Here is a 17,341-nt window from a genome sequence, read left to right on the forward strand (position 1 = left end):
TTTATAAATGGTCCATGTTTCACAAGCATACAGTAAGGTTGGTAGTATAATAGTTTTGTAAACAAGCAGTTTGGTTTCCCTGCAAATGTCCTGCTCCTCAAACACTGTGCACTTCAATCGGGAGAAAGCTGCACTCGCAGAGCTCAGGCAATGCTGGATTTCGGCATCAGTGTCAGCTCTTGTGGAAAGGGAACTGCCCAGGTAGGAGAAGTGACTGACATTTTCCAACGTTACACCACTGAGTTGGATTTGTGGCGCTGCAGAGGGGTTGTTTTGTGCCTGTTGGTGCAGCACTTTGGTTTTTTGGATCAATGTAGGATCAATGACAGTTATTGTGGCCTCATTGTGGGATAAATTTCTGGTACCAGGGCCTAATGCCACAAAAAATGTCATTCACTCTACAACCCAGACATAGATGTCGTTTTGGATGCATCCAGGGCAGGGTGTTCGGAGAGGGACTCCTCCACTGCACACGTGCCTACTCTTTTTCATGCTCAAACAGTGTGCTTGTGGATCTGAATGTGACCCACACGGCCTGTTTTTATTTACAGCTCCATTCTCACACCTTCTTCTCACCTGTCCCCACCCCAGATTGCAGCAAATGTGGGTAGAAAGCAAGGCTCTGCATTTTGCCCACATGATGCCCAAATCAAAAGGACATTTCAAGAGAATCACTACCAGCAGTAATGATCTCAATCCCCCTCCAGTACTTCTTTTAAACTTCATTTTCCAGCTGCTAGATATTACAGTGCTAGTGGAAGAGGCGTGCAGTGTGAATGGAATTGGCCCACTCTCAAATACTAACAAGTCGCTGAGCATTACAGTCATTTAATAGAATGTCGAGCCACAGTGGTGGGTTCTGACATCAGCGGCACAGACAGCAAAGTAATTTGTGCAATTATATATGCCATTTCACATGAGGAGGAGGCTGTGAAATATGGGCTCTAATTGCAATGACTGTGTAATACCTTATAAGCTTTTTCTCTCCCAAAAGAGAGTGACTGGTGGGGGTGTGGAGAACAAAATTTCCAAATGGTGGTAAAATATGAACTTTTCAGTCCTGTAGATATTTGGATTAATCAGTGAAGCTAAGCTTCAATCCTCAACAGTCTGAGCCACTGATACATACAGCAAATTTCCAGCCGGGCTTTTGACACCATTGGCATGCCATTGGTACAGTAAACTCCTGTCAGGATTATTTATTGGGGATCTATTGTACTCCCTGAGCACCTTACATACAAATCAATTACAGTGGTACCTCAGGTTACAGACGCTTCAGGTTACAGACTCTGCTAACCCAGAAATAGTACCTCGGGTTAAGAACTTTGCTTCAGGATGAGAACAGAAATTGCGTTCCGGCGGCGCGGCAGCAGCAGTGGGAGGCCCCATTAGCTAAAGTGGTGCTTCAGGTTAAGAACAGTTTCAGGTTAAGAACGGACCTCTGGAACGCATTACGTTCTTAACCCGAGGTACCACTGTAGTTCTTTTGCATAGCAACCTCCTGGACCCACACAAAAAGGCCTTGTTCCTTTGGGGGCGGAACTCTCATGGCTTAAAATTAGCTTCTGTTTCTTTAATACAAAAGGAACGGAGTCTGCCTGAGTCTGCAGCCTACAATGAATGGGCAAAGCCTGCCTGCCTCACGCACCCTCTCAGCTACATATGCCTGACTATACAGAGTGGCCATTGACTGAGCTGGGCTGGTCGGATGGTCGAAAGCTGGATGTGTTTGCTATGTATGAAAGCTGTCAGTCGTAATTGGAGAAGAAGTTATTTTTAGAATAAAAGCAGCATTCTGCCAAGCGCCCCTTCTCAAGGACTCTTTGGGCCGCCTAAGGTCCGAGGAGCAGGCAAAGGAGGTCAGAACCTTTTCCCCTCCCCCCCCCAAACACTGACAGGAACCAGGGCCAGCCCCCTTGGCTAAAATTCTTGTTTTAATGGGGGTGGGACTTTAACTTGGGAGGGTGCTGTTTATTGGGGTGAGGGCTGTTTGAAACTGTTCTTAAGTGCTATATGTTAGTATGTATTTTGTATTTGTGTTTTTTGATTTTATAAGGTTGATTAATATCCTACAGCCTTTTCAGTGTGTTTGTGGGTGGGGGTTATTGTCTCGTTTTTGTTTAAACTATTTTCCCTTTTCTTCCGCTCCTTTTTACCCATTCTAGTTTTCCTTTTCTTCCCCTTTTGTATTGGTAAGTTCAATTTTGTTTGAATTTTCCCTTTTTTAAAATATATATATATATATATATATATAACCTTTCGAAGAAGAAGAAGAAACAACTGAGCAGGGGACGCTTCCCCCCCAAATGTGGAGGCAATGAGAGAGGAAGTAGCAAGCTGTTGTTAAAAAGCAACCAATGTCATTTTTAAAAAATAAAATAAAAAAGATGTTCTAACCTGATGGCTACTTAGTGGGATTGAGCTGCAAAAGCACCAATAAACAGAGAAGCATTTGCAAGAAATATACCACCATCTGCGGCTAAGCTGGTAGAGGCTAGTCTATGAGGACAAAGGTAGCCCTGCTCAACTAAGATCGGTCTGTTGTCAACAGAGCCATAGCTGGGTGATCTTGCGCCCCTGGGGGAACCAGTCAGGTTGCAACCCCCCCCCTCGCCATGGACAAATTACTGTAGCTCTTCTTTCCGCCTCTCCTCCATCCCCCAACCCATTCAAGTCACCTAGACATATAGACATATTAACTGAAGGTACTTTCTATCACCTTTGGTGGACGTGCCCGAAGATTAAGGCTTTCTGGGAAATGATTTATAACGAAATGAAAAAGGTACTTAAATGTACTTTCCCTAAGAAACCAGAGGCCTTTCTCTTGGGCATTGTCGGTCAATTGGTGTCAAAGAAAGATAGGATCTTTTTTATGTATGCTACGACAGCAGCAAGAATTCTCATCGCAAAGTATTGGAAGACGCAGGATCTACCCACTCTGGAAGAATGGCAGATGAAAGTGATGGACTATATGACACTGGCTGACATGACTGGCAGAATCCGCGACCAGGGGAAGGAGACGGCGGAAGAAGAATGGAAGAAATTTAAAATTTATCTTAAGGACTATTATAAACTTGATGAATGCTAAAATGTCGAGGTTTTGAGAAAGAAAGGGTTACAGCGATATAAGATTAGACTGAAGGAAAGATTAAGAAGACATATGTTTGACAGAACTAACTTAGAAGTTGCTGGAAAATTTGGGACATTGGGATGTAGAAGGGGGAGGTATGGGGGAGTCCGAGAAACAAGGTTTATGAAAATAAGGTTATGAAATTATACGTGTTTGTATGTTTTCTTTTATATGTTTGTATTGTCTTAAAAATTATGTAAAACTAATAAAAATTTATATTAAAAAAAAGACATATAGACTTATTTATGGACATTTTTAAAGCTGATTTTGCCCCCTCCTTGCCTGTGCCCCTGGCGGGGGCCCACTTTGCCACCCTCTAGCTACGGCCCTGAGCAGAAGGCTGATCTATATAAGATGGTAAACTGGTATTTTCTTTTAACATTTTAGCAGCCACTGACCCATTTGAAAACAGGAGCTGACTGGTAGTATTCAAAAAAAACGCGTTGAGATATTTCTTAAAAATATAAAGCGGTATAGAAATTAAATGCCTACCTACCTGGGATGTTAGAGCAGCAGGCACAGAGCAAAGGTGGCTTGAATTGGTCCTTAGATGCCATGGGGGATTCCAGAACCAAGCTTATTCACTGAAATCACTACGCAAAATACCTCCCATGCTAATAGTTTGGGAAGTAAGGGGTATAGGTGAAAATAGAGGGGCATGATAGTGGCCTTGGAAGTTAGCGATGACACCGCAGGGACTTTACCCCCATCCTGGGAACCAGGAGTGCCAACCACTGGTGCCTTGGCTCTGTTTTTTGAGTGATGCAACAAGGCGAGAAGCAAAACCTGAGAGAACAGTTTGCAAATATTCTCTCATGGGGAAAAAACACCCGTTAAGAGTTATGAAGAAATCTGCTACGATAGGTTTTAACTTCTGCGACTGATTCACTGCAACGTGAAAGAGCACAAACAGTTGCATACAGAACACCATACAGATTGCCTCCCTAGCCAAGCAAGGGATACTCACCTAAATGACATTCAACTATGGAATACCATTTTGACTGCGATTTTTGATTGAAGCTGGATAAGCCAATGATCTACAAGGCAGTACATCTTAATGTGGAAAGAGGGAAGATTGCTCAATGCTCACCATTTTCTTTGTCCATTTGAGGTGTGCTTCATGTGTCTGACAGCAGTCACTCTCCAGTTGTCGCCATCAGCAGCTTCATCCTCAAAATGTTTTATTTCACTTTTCAGTAAGAATCGGCAAAGAGCTGGAACAAAAGAAGAAGTGTTCTCTTGCCTGCAGGTGAGCTTCATTGTGGTGACACCAAATAGGGCCTCTTCTGACGACTCGGTCACCGCCACCTGAAAGAGTCTTAGCACAAAAAGTTGCAGAAGGAACACAATACAAATTAATTTTCTTCCCAGCCAAGCAAGGGATACCCACCTAGATGTCCTTCAGGCAGAATGTCTCCATCTATACTGCTGCTATCATTGTGATGTAGCGTTTTGGCTTGACTTGGGAGGTATCAGAGCCTGTCACCGCCTCTTCAAATTCAAGAGGACTTTCTAGTTACCGTGTGTATCCCTCCGAAAGCTGCGCCCTCGGTGGAAGAGGACGACCACCCCAGATCGAAGGAGTGTACCCTTCTTCAGTCAAGGGTATACGAGAGCTGTGCTGCCCTGCTCGAAGCTGCAAACCCCTGAAGGTCCATTTGTAGGAGAACGTAGGGTAGTCCAGCTTCCAAGACTCCAGACACATCCAAGTAAGGCAATGATGCACTATGTCTCAAATGGTGTTCTTGGAAGATGCTTAGCCAAAGGTTTGCAGGTTCTAGCAGGGAAGTGCAACTATCGCATACCCTTGACCGAAGAAGGGGGTCCTCCTTCGATCTGGGGTGGTCATCCTCTTCCACCGAGCGCGCCGCTTGGGGAGGGACGCACATGGAGCGCTGAGGGATACAGTAGAATCCACCCCCTTAACGCATTTGTCAATGAAATCCTAGGCCCTGATTTTTGAGTTATTACTCCCACAGCCACATCACGTATCGTGATAGTTTGGCCTGCCCTGTTGCATAGTTACCTTTTGACGTCCGTTTCCCATTTATTCTGTCATCTGGTCATTGCTGCTGGAAGAAAGGCCAGGCCTTTCAGTACAGCTCTAACCTCCTAGCATTCGTTCTACCTCCACTGGAATCCTCCACTTGCAGGACGCATTGGAGACACATCTTCCAGAGTTGAGGGCTCCATTTTAAGATGAGCATATACAGAAGAATCCTTTATGGTAACAGGGCGAAAAGGGGCTTGCCACAAGTGGTCGCCACCTCTGAAAAGTATTGAATAGTTACCTTCCTTCAAGTGCAACGCTAGTTTCCGGCTGCAAAGTTACTGGCAAAGGAAGCTGATTGCTAGATTGGGTTTTAAATTGGGTAGTTCAAACCTATTACCTTCAGTGCTGGAGAATTCAGGGTTTTTTGCAGAGAGTCAACGCTTTGTGTTGCCTGAGCTATGTAGCAAAAAAAGAAGATGAAATCCCCAGACCTTGGGTGTTACACATGAGGGGTAATTTTGCCTGGCCTGTTCCATAGTTACCTTTGGAGCTCCCTTTCCCATCTCTTCTCGTCATCTTGCAGGTTCTGCTGGAAAGGCTTAGTGGAGTTGATCTTCTAGTCTGCTTCCTCATTTGATCCTCACAACAACCCTGTGAGGTAGGTTAGGATGAGAGATAGAGAGCTGCTTCATGGCAGAGGGAGGATTTGAACTCTAGTCTCCCAGGTCCTAATCCACCACTCTAGCCACAATCAGCAACTTCCCTCAGAGAAAGCACTTTCCCACAGGATCCTGGACTTGCCGTGTCCCTGAGCAGTCCCTCTCCAGTCGCCATCAGCAGCTTCATCCTCCAAATGCTTTCTTTGCCTTTCCAGCAAGTTTTCAACTTACCTATCTCTCTCTCCATCCAAGGCAACCTGAGCCAACATGAAATTAGAAGGCGTGGTTTTGTCCTCTCCCTGTCTTCTTTCTTTTTTCTCCACATGCACATTTCTAGCTTCAGCAGCAAAAAACCCCAACTTTCTTGTCAGCAAATGACTTCTCTAGTTGCCTCGTCAAAGAAAGGCCTTCTATTTTCCCTACTCAATTTCCCTCTGCTTGAAGCAGACCTTGTATCCATGTGCTCCTTCTTTTCATCCAAAGACTAGTTTGAAAGGTAAATCAAACTTCAGCTCCCCCTTCATATTCCTTCATTTATCTTCCTTTTCCTTGGCTTTTCCCGTTAAGTATTTTTCATTTTCTGGATTCTCTTTAACATCTCCATCTTGGCATTTTTCTGAGTTTCTCTGTTTGAAGGGTGACTTGGTGCGCCTGGCAGTTCCTTCTCTTGGGGTGTGAAAAGCAATCCACAGTTCCTAGTTTCTCCCCAGCTCCACCACACCAATTCCATGGAAAGAGTTTTTTGATTCTTGGTTTGCTTGTTTGTTTGTAAAATACGTCCACCGTGACTTCTGTGACTCTGCAGGAAGAGGTGGCTTCATCTGAGTGTTGGTGATTTCATGTGTCTGGCAGCTCCTTCTGTTGCGTTGCGATCTAGAGTCACTAGCTTATCCCCAGCCGCCTTCCACCAATCCTCCAGAAAATAGTGCCTTGTTTTTGGCAGAGCATTCATTTCATTTGAGCCTTGCAGGATCTTTGGAGAGAACTGGGAAGAGAAAATCAGAAAAGAAAATGGGAAAAACGACAGACAAATCCAAAAAACATTGTCTGAATAAAAAGAAACCAACGGGGTGGTGGAAGGTGAATTTACCTCAAGCAGCACTGTCCTGATGCTGGTGACTCTCACTGCAGGCTTTTTCTTGATGTATCAAGAGCTCTTCCTCACATTGCATCTTCTTTCTCGTCAACTGAACAGATCTGCTTCAGGTACAGTCAGCTCTGCGAAGCCGGAAGAAAAGAGGAGCTGCAACAAAAGAAGAAGTGTTCTCCTACCTGCAGGTGAGCTTCATTGTGGTGACACCAAATAGGGCCTCTTCTGGCGACTCGGTCACCGCCACCTGAAAGAGTCTTAGCACAAAAAGTTGCAGAAGGAACACAATACAAATTAATTTTCTTCCCAGCCAAGCAAGGGATACCCACCTAGATGTCCTTCAGGCAGAATGTCTCCATCCATACTGCTGCTATCATTGTGATGTAGCGTTTTGGCTTGACTTGGGAGGTATCAGAGCCTGTCACCGCCTCTTCAAATTCAAGAGGACTTTCTAGTTACCGTGTGTATCCCTCCGAAAGCTGCGCCCTCGGTGGAAGAGGACGACCACCCCAGATCGAAGGAGTGTACCCTTCTTCAGTCAAGGGTATACGAGAGCTGTGCTGCCCTGCTCAAAGCTGCAAACCCCTGAAGGTCCATTTGTAGGAGAACGTAGGGTAGTCCAGCTTCCAAGACTCCAGACACATCCAAGTAAGGCAATAGAATAGAATAGAATAGAATAGAATAGAATAGAATAGATTCTTTATTGTCATTACACAAGTGCAACATTGTACAAAGTGCAACGAAATTGGATGCCATCCCTTAAAACATCAAAAGCAAGACAACAACAACAACCAAACAAACCACATTCCAGCCACACCCACACCACACCCATCAAACTCCCAGGTCACACTATCGAGTTACAGCATTCAAAAAGGCCACAGCTCTTGGATAGAAACTGTTTTTCAGTCTATTTGTCTTTGACTTGATGTTTCTATATCTCCTGCCAGAAGGCAGTAGTGCAAACAGACCGTGTCCCGGGTGAGATGAATCCTGCAGGATGTTATTTGCTTTCCTAAGACAACGGGAACCGTACAGTTCTTCCAAAGATGGGAGAGGATGACCAATAATCCTTTGGGCTGTGGTTATGACCTTCTGGAGCACCTTCCTCTCCCTAGCTGTACAACTGGAGAACCAAGCACAAATACAGTATGTAAGAATGCTCTCTATGGAGCCTCGGTAGAAGCACACCAGCAGTCTCTCACTCAGATTGTTCTTCTTTAAAAGTCTGAGGTAATAAATTCTCTCCTGGGCCTTCTTCACCAGAGCAGTGGTATGTGCGCTCCAAGTCATGCCCTGATCGATAGCTACTCCCAAAAACCTGAATTCCGCCACCCTCTCCACCCGTTCCCCGTTGATATACAAGGGCTGAATGTCCGCCTTTTTTTTCCCTGTAATCCACCACCAATTCCTTGGTCTTAGCCCTATTAAGAGCCAGATTGTTCTCTCCACACCAAACACAGAGCCGCTCCACCTCGTCCCGATAGGTGGACTCATCCCCTCCTGAAATGAGCCCTACCACCGTAGTGTCATCAGCAAACTTGATGATTTTGTTGCTGGAATAGATGGCTGTACAGTCATACGTATAGAGAGTGTAGAGCAGGGGACTCAACACACAACACAATGATGCACTATGTCTCAAATGGTGTTCTTGGAAGATGCTTAGCCAAAGGTTTGCAGGTTCTAGCAGGAGAGCGCAACTATCGCATACCCTTGACCGAAGAAGGGGGCCCTCCTTCGATCTGGGGTGGTCATCCTCTTCCACCGAGCGCGCCGCTTGGGGAGGGACGCACATGGAGCGCTGAGGGATACAGTAGACTCCACCCCCTTAACGCATTTGTCAATGAAATCCTAGGCCCTGATTTTCGAGTTATTACTTCCACAGCCACATCACGTCTCGTGATAGTTTGGCCTGCCCTGTTGCATAGTTACCTTTTGACGTCCGTTTCCCATTTATTCTGTCATCTGGTCATTGCTGCTGGAAGAAAGGCCAGGCCTTTCAGTACAGCTCTAACCTCCTAGCATTCGTTCTACCTCCACTGGAATCCTCCACTTGCAGGACGCATTGGAGACACATCTTCCAGAGTTGAGGGCTCCATTTTAAGATGAGCATATACAGAAGAATCCTTTATGGTAACAGGGCGCAAAGGGGCTTGCCACAAGCTGTTGCCACCTCTGAAAAGTATTGAATAGTTACCTTCCTTCAAGTGCAACGCTAGTTTCCGGCTGCAAAGTTACTGGCAAAGGAAGCTGATTGCTAGATTGGGTTTTAAATTGGGCATTGCAAACCTATTACCTTCAGTGCTGGAGAATTCAGGGTTTTTTGCAGAGAGTCAACGCTTTGTGTTGCCTGAGCTATGTAGCAAAAAAAGAAGATGAAATCCCCAGACCTTGGGTGTTACACATGAGGGGTAATTTTGCCTGGCCTGTTCCATAGTTACCTTTGGAGCTCCCTTTCCCATCTCTTCTCGTAATCTTGCAGGTTCTGCTGGAAAGGCTTAGTGGAGTTGATCTTCTAGTCTGCTTCCTCATTTGATCCTCACAACAACCCTGTGAGGTAGGTTAGGCTGAGAGATAGAGAGCTGCTTCATGGCAGAGGGAGGATTTGAACTCTAGTCTCCCAGGTCTAATCCACCACTCTCGCCACTCTCAGCAACTTCCCTCAGAGAAAGCACTTTCCCACAGGATCCTGGACTTGCCGTGTCCCTGAGCAGTCCCTCTCCAGTCGCCATCAGCAGCTTCATCCTCCAAATGCTTTCTTTGCCTTTCCAGCAAGTTTTCAACTTACCTATCTCTCTCTCCATCCAAGGCAACCTGAGCCAACATGAAATTAGAAGGCGTGGTTTTGTCCTCTCCCTGTATTCTTTCTTTTTTCTCCACATGCACATTTCTAGCTTCAGCAGCAAAAAACCCCTACTTTCTTGTCAGCAAATGACTTCTCTAGTTGCCTCGTCAAAGAAAGGCCTTCTATTTTCCCTACTCAATTTCCCTCTGCTTGAAGCAGACCTCGTATCCATGTGCTCCTTCTTTTCATCCAAAGACTAGTTTGAAAGGTAAATCAAACTTGAGCTCCCCCTTCATATTCCTTCATTTATCTTCCTTTTCTCTTGGCTTTTCCCGTTAAGTATTTTTCGTTTTCTGGATTCTCTTTAACATCTCCACCTTGGCATTTTTCTGAGTTTCTCTGTTTGAAGGGTGACTTGGTGCGCCTGGCAGTTCCTTCTCTTGGGGTGTGAAAAGCAATCCACAGTTCCTAGTTTCTCCCCAGCTCCACCACACCAATTCCATGGAAAGAGTTTTTTGATTCTTGGTTTGCTTGTTTGTTTGTAAAATACGTCCACAGTGACTTCTGTGACTCTGCAGGAAGAGGTGGCTTCATCTGAGTGTTGGTGTCTTCATGTGTCTGGCAGCTCCTTCTGTTGCGTTGCGATCTAGAGTCACTACCTTATCCCCAGCCGCCTTCCACCAATCCTCCAGAAAATAGTGTCTTGTTTTTGGCAGAGCATTCATTTCATTTGAGCCTTGCAGGATCTTTGGAGAGAACTGGGAAGAGAAAACCAGAAAAGAAAATGGGAAAAACAGGAGACCAATCCAAAAAACATTTCCTGAATAAAAAGAAACCAACGGGGTGCTGGAACCTGAATTTACCTCAAGCAGCACTGTCCTGATGCTGGTGACTCTCACTGCAGGCTTTTTCTTGATGTATCAAGAGCTCTTCCTCACATTGCATCTTCTTTCTGGTCAACTGAACAGATCTGCTTCAGGTACAGTCAGCTCTGCGAAGCCGGAAGAAAAGAGGGGCTGCAACAAAAGAAGAAGTGTTCTCCTACCTGCAGGAGAGCTTCATTGTGGTGACACCAAATAGGGCCTCTTCTGGCGACTCGGTCACCGCCACCTGAAAGAGTCTTAGCACAAAAAGTTGCAGAAGGAACACAATACAAATTAATTTTCTTCCCAGCCAAGCAAGGGATACTCACCTAGGTTTCCTTCAGGCAGAATGTCTCCATCTATACTGCTGCTATCATTGTGATGTAGCGTTTTGGCTTGACTTGGGAGGTATCAGAGCCTGTCACCGCCTCTTCAAATTCAAGAGGACTTTCTAGTTACCGTGTGTGTCCCTCCGAAAGCTGCGCGCTCGGTGGAAGAGGACGACCACCCCAGATCGAAGGAGTGTACCCTTCTTCAGTCAAGGGTATACGAGAGCTGTGCTGCCCTGCTCAAAGCTGCAAGCCCCTGAAGGTCCATTTGTAGGAGAACGTAGGGTAGTCCAGCTTCCAAGACTCCAGACACATCCAAGTAAGGCAATGATGCACTATGTCTCAAATGGTGTTCTTGGAAGATGCTTAGCCAAAAGCTTGCAGGTTCTAGCAGGGAAGTGCAACTATCGCATACCCTTGACCGAAGAAGGGGGCCCTCCTTCGATCTGGGGTGGTCGTCCTCTTCCACCGAGCGCGCCGCTTGGGGAGGGACGCACATGGAGCGCTGAGGGATACAGTAGAATCCACCCCCTTAACGCATTTGTCAATGAAATCCTAGGCCCTGATTTTCGAGTTATTACTCCCACAGCCACATCACGTATCGTGATAGTTTGGCCTGCCCTGTTGCAAAGTTACCTTTTGATGTCCGTTTCCCATTTATTCTGTCATCTGGTCATTGCTGCTGGAAGAAAGGCCAGGCCTTTCAGTACAGCTCTAACCTCCTAGCATTCGTTCTACCTCCACTGGAATCCTCCTCTTGCAGGACGCATTGGAGACACATCTTCCAGAGTTGAGGGCTCCATTTTAAGATGAGCATATACAGAAGAATCCTTTATGGTAACAGGGCGCAAAGGGGCTTGCCACAAGTGGTCGCCACCTCTGAAAAGTATTGAATAGTTACCTTCCTTCAAGTGCAACGCTAGTTTCCGGCTGCAAAGTTACTGGCAAAGGAAGCTGATTGCTAGATTGGGTTTTAAATTGGGTAGTTCAAACCTATTACCTTCAGTGCTGGAGAATTCAGGGTTTTTTGCAGAGAGTCAACGCTTTGTGTTGCCTGAGCTATGTAGCAAAAAAAGAAGATGAAATCCCCAGACCTAGGGTGTTACACGAGGGGTAATTTTGCCTGGCCTGTTCCATAGTTACCTTTGGAGCTCCCTTGCCCATCTCTTCTCGTAATCTTGCAGGTTCTGCTGGAAAGGCTTAGTGGAGTTGATCTTCTAGTCTGCTTCCTCGTTTGATCCTCACAACAACCCTGTGAGGTAGGTTAGGCTGAGAGATAGAGAGCTGCTTCATGGCAGAGGGAGGATTTGAACTCTAGTCTCCCAGGTCCTAATCCACCACTCTCGCCACTCTCAGCAACTTCCCTCAGAGAAAGCACTTTCCCACAGGCTTCTGGACTTGCCGTGTCCCTGAGCAGCCCCTCTCCAGTCGCCATCAGCAGCTTCATCCTCCAAATGCTTTCTTTGCCTTTCCAGCAAGTTTTCAACTTACCTATCTCTCTCTCTCTCCGTCCAAGGCAACCTGAGCCAACATGAAATTAGAAGGCGTGGTTTTGTCCTCTCCCTGTCTTCTTCCTTTTTTCTCCACATGCGCATTTCTAGCTTCAGCAGCAAAAAAACCCAACTTTCTTCTCAGCAAATGACTTCTCTAGTTGCCTCGTCAAAGAAAGGCCTTCTATTTTCCCTACTCAATTTCCCTCTGCTTGAAGCAGACCTCGTATCCATGTGCTCCTTCTTTTCATCCAAAGACTAGTTTGAAAGGGACTTCCGGAGGCGGCGCGTAACAGCAATGACGGTCCTCTTCGGTCTCTGAAGAGGGGCTCCGCAGAAAAGGGTCGTCTGCTGCGGCACAGCGACGACCCACCAAGAAAAACCACGGGCAGAGTGAGCCCGTGGCCGTGGGACTCGGCGGGCACCTGGAGCGACCCCCAAAACGAAGAAGGGACCCCGGCAGGGGCTCCGGAAGCGTGGAGGGGTAGCGGTGCTGTGAGTTCATCTCTCTTTCTGCGGGAGTGAAGCCGCGCGGCTGCTGCTGATGAGCGCTGACCTTTCTTCTTGAAACATCAGACTCCAAATTACTTACTCGTGAGTAAGGATTATTCTTTTTGGGACTACAAATTTTAAATTCGGCTGAAAGCGGGGGACGAAAAACAGGAAGTCCGTCTCCCGGCAGTGCTTAAAGATCAAAGGCAAAGAAACTGACAAGTGGGAAGCAATTTAAAAGGATTTTAAATTTGGAACTATCGTGCGCTGGAACCGGCATACAAAAGAGGAAAGGCAAGTTTCTTTTTTTTTTATTGTATTGGATTTTAATTGGGACTCTCCTCCCCTTTATGGATTATAAAAATTAAAAGCCCCAAATATCGGACTGACAGGAGAAAAGAGAACTGTCATTGCGGAAACTGTATCCAAAGTAGAAATTGCTACAGTTGAGTGTTACTGGAAGATACAATTACAGAACTGTAACTTGCACCTTTTATATGAGACTTTGTGGCAACTTGGGAAGTGCTCTGTAAGCTAAAAAAGTTTGAAGGACTATTGTTAAACTGTTTGGGACTGCAGGGGCTTTAATGGTGGACAAACTTCTTTCTTTCCTTCCTGAACTGTAACAACACTCCCCCTAGTGGAACTTTGGATTTATAAGTGCCTGGGAACAAACTTTATTTTGACTCTCTGCTGTTCTATTGTTTACATTTGGGAACTGTCTTTCCCATGGGACAATATACAATTTGACCTTGACTCATAGACAGGTGTGGAATGAGTGGCCCACCGAAAACAAGATCTGCAAAAACGAAAGCAAGGCAAGCTCAATTTGTGCAAACAACTTTGACTACTCAGACACGCAGATCATCTGTCCCAACTGTACTGGGAGTACAAGGAAAGGAAGCTGAACAGTTAACAACAGAGGATATGGCTGCAGGAGGATCTGATACCTTCTTAAAAGAAATGTTAGAACAATTTGCAATCTTAAACAAGAAGGTGGATGACCAAACGGCAAAAATTGACCTAGCCACATCCTCTATTACAAAACTGTCCGAACAAGTCGCACAACATACACAAGCAATTGGGAATCTCAAAGAAGCAACTGCTGAGAATAGGAAATTGGCTGAGGCAGCCAATTTAAAGGCAGATCAAGCAAATCAGAAAGTTGAGGCCATAAAAGGGGAGGTAAGGCCACTTCACAAGCACATCAGTGACCAGCAGGCCTACCTGTCTATGGTGGAATTGAGAAATCGGGAAAATAATTTGAGACTAAGATCTATCCCAGAGCTTGAGAAAGAAGATTTGATTGGCTATCTGACAGTAGAATTCTCTAAGTTCTGGGGTATAGAAGCAGACAAAGATTTTAAAATAATAACTGCGTTCAGATTGGGAAGAGCGGCAAGGAGGGACAGGCCCAGAGACTGTTTGATCATTTTGAGATCTAAACAGGAGAGAGACAAAATATTAGACCTCCATTTCAAGAAATCACTTGACATTCAGGATAAAAGGGCGGAAATCTACAAAGATATCCCAAAACAACTTCTGGACCTTAGAACCGTATATACTGACTTAGCAAGACTACTGAGAGGCAACGGGATCCCCTACAGGTGGGAGTTCCCCCAAGGTTTATCTTTCAACTATAAAGGAAAGAAAGTTAAAATCAAAACAACAGAGGACAACCAGAAGTTCCTGCACGACCACGGTGAGGACCTGCAGAAAGGAATTGCAGTTCCTTGGCCACAGCCACAGCCACAACCACAGCCACAGCCTGGAATAGAACCAACACCTTCCCCCTCGGGCCCGGACGAAAAGAAGGACACCCCATAAAGAGGAACGACAGATTGATTCAGGATGTCTCTGCAGCTGTATAGTTGGAACATTCATGGAGCAAATTCCCCGGAAAAAAAGAAGAAGGATCTTTCATATTTTGAAAAAAGAACAGCTGGACATTATTTGCTTGCAGGAAACGCATGTGACTAGACTCCACAGGAAAGTGTTAATCAATAAAAGACTAGGCCAAGAATTTATTTCATCAGACAGAGTTAAAAAGAGAGGCGTGGTGATCTATGCAAAGGAGAACTTGTCACCGAAATTTTTGTTTAAGGATGAGCAAGGAAGAATTTTGGCAATCGAAATACAAACCCAAGGAGAAAAATTTTTGATGTTAGGAATTTATGCACCAAATGAGGGGAAATCGGAATTTTATAAGAAGCTACATGAGACATTGCTGGATTATCTGGATTATTCCAACATCATTATGATGGGCGACATGAATGGGGTGGTCTCTACTTATATGGATAAGTCACAAAATCAAAATCTAACCAAAGACGGCAGACTACCAAAAACTTTCTTTGAACTAACCGACAATATGGACTTGATTGATATCTGGAGGACAAGAAACCCCTTAGGTAAAGAAGGAACATTCTTTTCTGAGGCCCACCTGTCATGGACAAGAATCGACCAAATATGGACAACTAGAGGGCTGGCACCTAAGACTAGAAGAGTGGAAATCTGCCCAAAGACTTGCTCCGACCATAACGCGTTGAAAATGGAATTGAGACTTACTCCGGCCGGCTCCTTTAGATGGAAAATGAATGACACCCTACTAAGAGATCAAGAGATTGTAAAGAAGGCCCAAAAAACCTTAAAGGACTACTTTGAAATTAATTTGAACACCTCGGTGGAAAAGAGAACAATCTGGGACGCAAGTAAAGCTGTAATGAGAGGGTTCCTGATACAACAGAATACGATTAAGAAAAAACTCTGGAATGGAAAAAAAGGACAAGATATTAGAGAAGATAAGAGACGGAGAGAAAAAATTGAGACTAAAACCAAAATCAAAAGAGATTTTAAGAGAAATCAAATTTCACCAAACACAATATATGAAATTGATAAACCAAGAAGTGGAATGGAAAATTAAACAAATGAAACAAAGATCATTTGAATCGGCAAACAAATGTGGAAAACTGCTAGCATGGCAGTTGAAAAAGAGACAAAAACTGAACTTTGTTACTAACTTGGAGGGTGAAGGGAGAAATATTCAGAAACCAGATGAAATTAGAAAGTGTTTCCAGAAATATTTCAAAAAACTGTATACGCAAGGGCCCGAGGAAGCACCAGAGATAGATCAATTTTTGAAAGTTAATGGCTTACCAAGATTACCTCAGGAGAAGAGATCAATCTTGAACTACAGAATAACACAACAGGAAATCAAGGGTGCCATTCAGAATATGCAACTAGGCAAATCTCCAGGCCCAGACGGACTTACCTCCAAGTACTATAAGACATTGAAAGACTACTTGATACAACCACTAATGGAGGTTTGCAATCAGATTATGGAGGGAGGGAGGGCACCGGAAACGTGGAAAGAAGCTTTCATCACATTGATACCTAAATCGGAAACTGAAAAGACCCAGCTTAAGAACTACCGTCCCATCTCACTCCTAAATGTGGATTACAAAATTTTTGCGGACATTTTGGCAAATAGACTTAAAAAGGTATTAAATGAAGTAATTCACAAGGACCAGGCAGGCTTTCTCCCAGGTAGACATTTGTTTGACAATACCAGGAACATTATTGATATTCTGGAACTGTTGCAAACTAATATTAACACTAAAGCAGTGTTAATTTTTATTGATGCGGAGAAGGCCTTTGACAATATTTCCTGGAAGTTCATGAAGAAAAACTTGGAAGGGATGGGAGTGGGACGGGGGTTTGAAAATGGTTTAGAAGCAATTTATTCAGAACAAAAAGCTAAGTTGATAGTGAACAATGTGGTGACAGAAGAGTTTAAAATTGAAAAAGGAACACGACAGGGGTGCCCTCTCTCCCCTTTATTATTTATCTCAGTCCTGGAGGTTCTTTTGAATATGATTAGGGAGGACCGGCTGGTTCAGGGAGTACGGGTCGGAGCGAAACAATATAAACTGAAAGCTTTTGCAGATGACTTGGTTTTAACATTACAGGAGCCAGGATCTAGTACAAAAAGAGTTCTAGAACTGATTCATGACTTTGGCCGGGTGGCGGGTTTTAAGTTGAATAAACAAAAAACTAAAGTTTTGGGGGAAAACTTGACACCTTTAGAAACAGATGGGTTTCAGAAGGAAACAGAGTTAAACGTGGTTAAAAAAGTGAAATACCTGGGGGTCAACTTGTCTTCCAAAAATTTGAACTTATTTAAAGATAACTACGAAAAATGTTGGTCAGAAGTTAAAAAGGACCTAGAAATTTGGTCAAGACTGAAACTTTCCTTGTTGGGTCGTATAGCAGCTATAAAAATGAATGTTTTGCCAAAGATGTTGTTTTTGTTTCAAACCCTACAGATCGTGGACAGAGTGGAATGTTTTGGAAAGTGGCAGAAGGATATTTCAAAGTTTGTTTGGCAGGGCAAAAAGCCCCGAATAAAGTTTAAAATATTAACTGATGCAAAAGAAAGAGGGGGGTTTGCCCTGCCAGACTTAAGGTTATATTATGAAGCTGCAGCCTTCTGCTGGATGAAAGATTGGTTGCTTTT

The 17,341-nt window shown here is 44.5% G+C and overlaps 2 protein-coding genes across 7 annotated transcripts in view; one reads left to right on the forward strand and one right to left on the reverse strand.

The window, feature by feature from the left end:
• Positions 1-17,341, reverse strand: part of LOC308590759 (neuropeptide FF receptor 1-like) — a 51,449-nt gene that overhangs the window by 9,235 nt on the left and 24,873 nt on the right. For 2 of the 6 annotated variants that reach the window (XM_081200964.1, XM_081200965.1), the window contains exons 1-2: positions 4,221-4,970; positions 4,098-4,167 (exon numbers count right to left, since the gene is read on the reverse strand). The exons of 2 other annotated variants lie outside the window; for them this stretch is intronic. Coding sequence is in view for 1 of the 4 variants with exons in the window: in XM_081200963.1 (XP_081057089.1) it covers positions 4,098-4,167; positions 4,221-4,223 (73 nt within the window). In the remaining 3 variants the exon portion in view is untranslated. Of the gene's footprint in view, positions 1-4,097; positions 4,168-4,220; positions 4,971-17,341 lie in introns of those variants that run through there. 2 more of the 6 variants (XM_081200967.1, XM_081200963.1) reach the window with 2 other exon arrangements.
• FER1L5 (fer-1 like family member 5) overlaps positions 4,344-17,341 on the forward strand; it is a 150,262-nt gene continuing 137,264 nt past the window's right edge. Inside the window, exons 1-2 of the mRNA XM_081200890.1 lie at positions 4,344-4,379; positions 6,978-7,060. The gene's annotated coding sequence lies outside the window, so the exon portion shown is untranslated. The remainder of the gene's footprint in view (positions 4,380-6,977; positions 7,061-17,341) is intronic.

The sequence above is a fragment of the Podarcis bocagei genome (assembly GCF_964188305.1).
Source record: "Podarcis bocagei genome assembly, chromosome: 7".
NCBI lineage: Eukaryota > Metazoa > Chordata > Lepidosauria > Squamata > Lacertidae > Podarcis > Podarcis bocagei.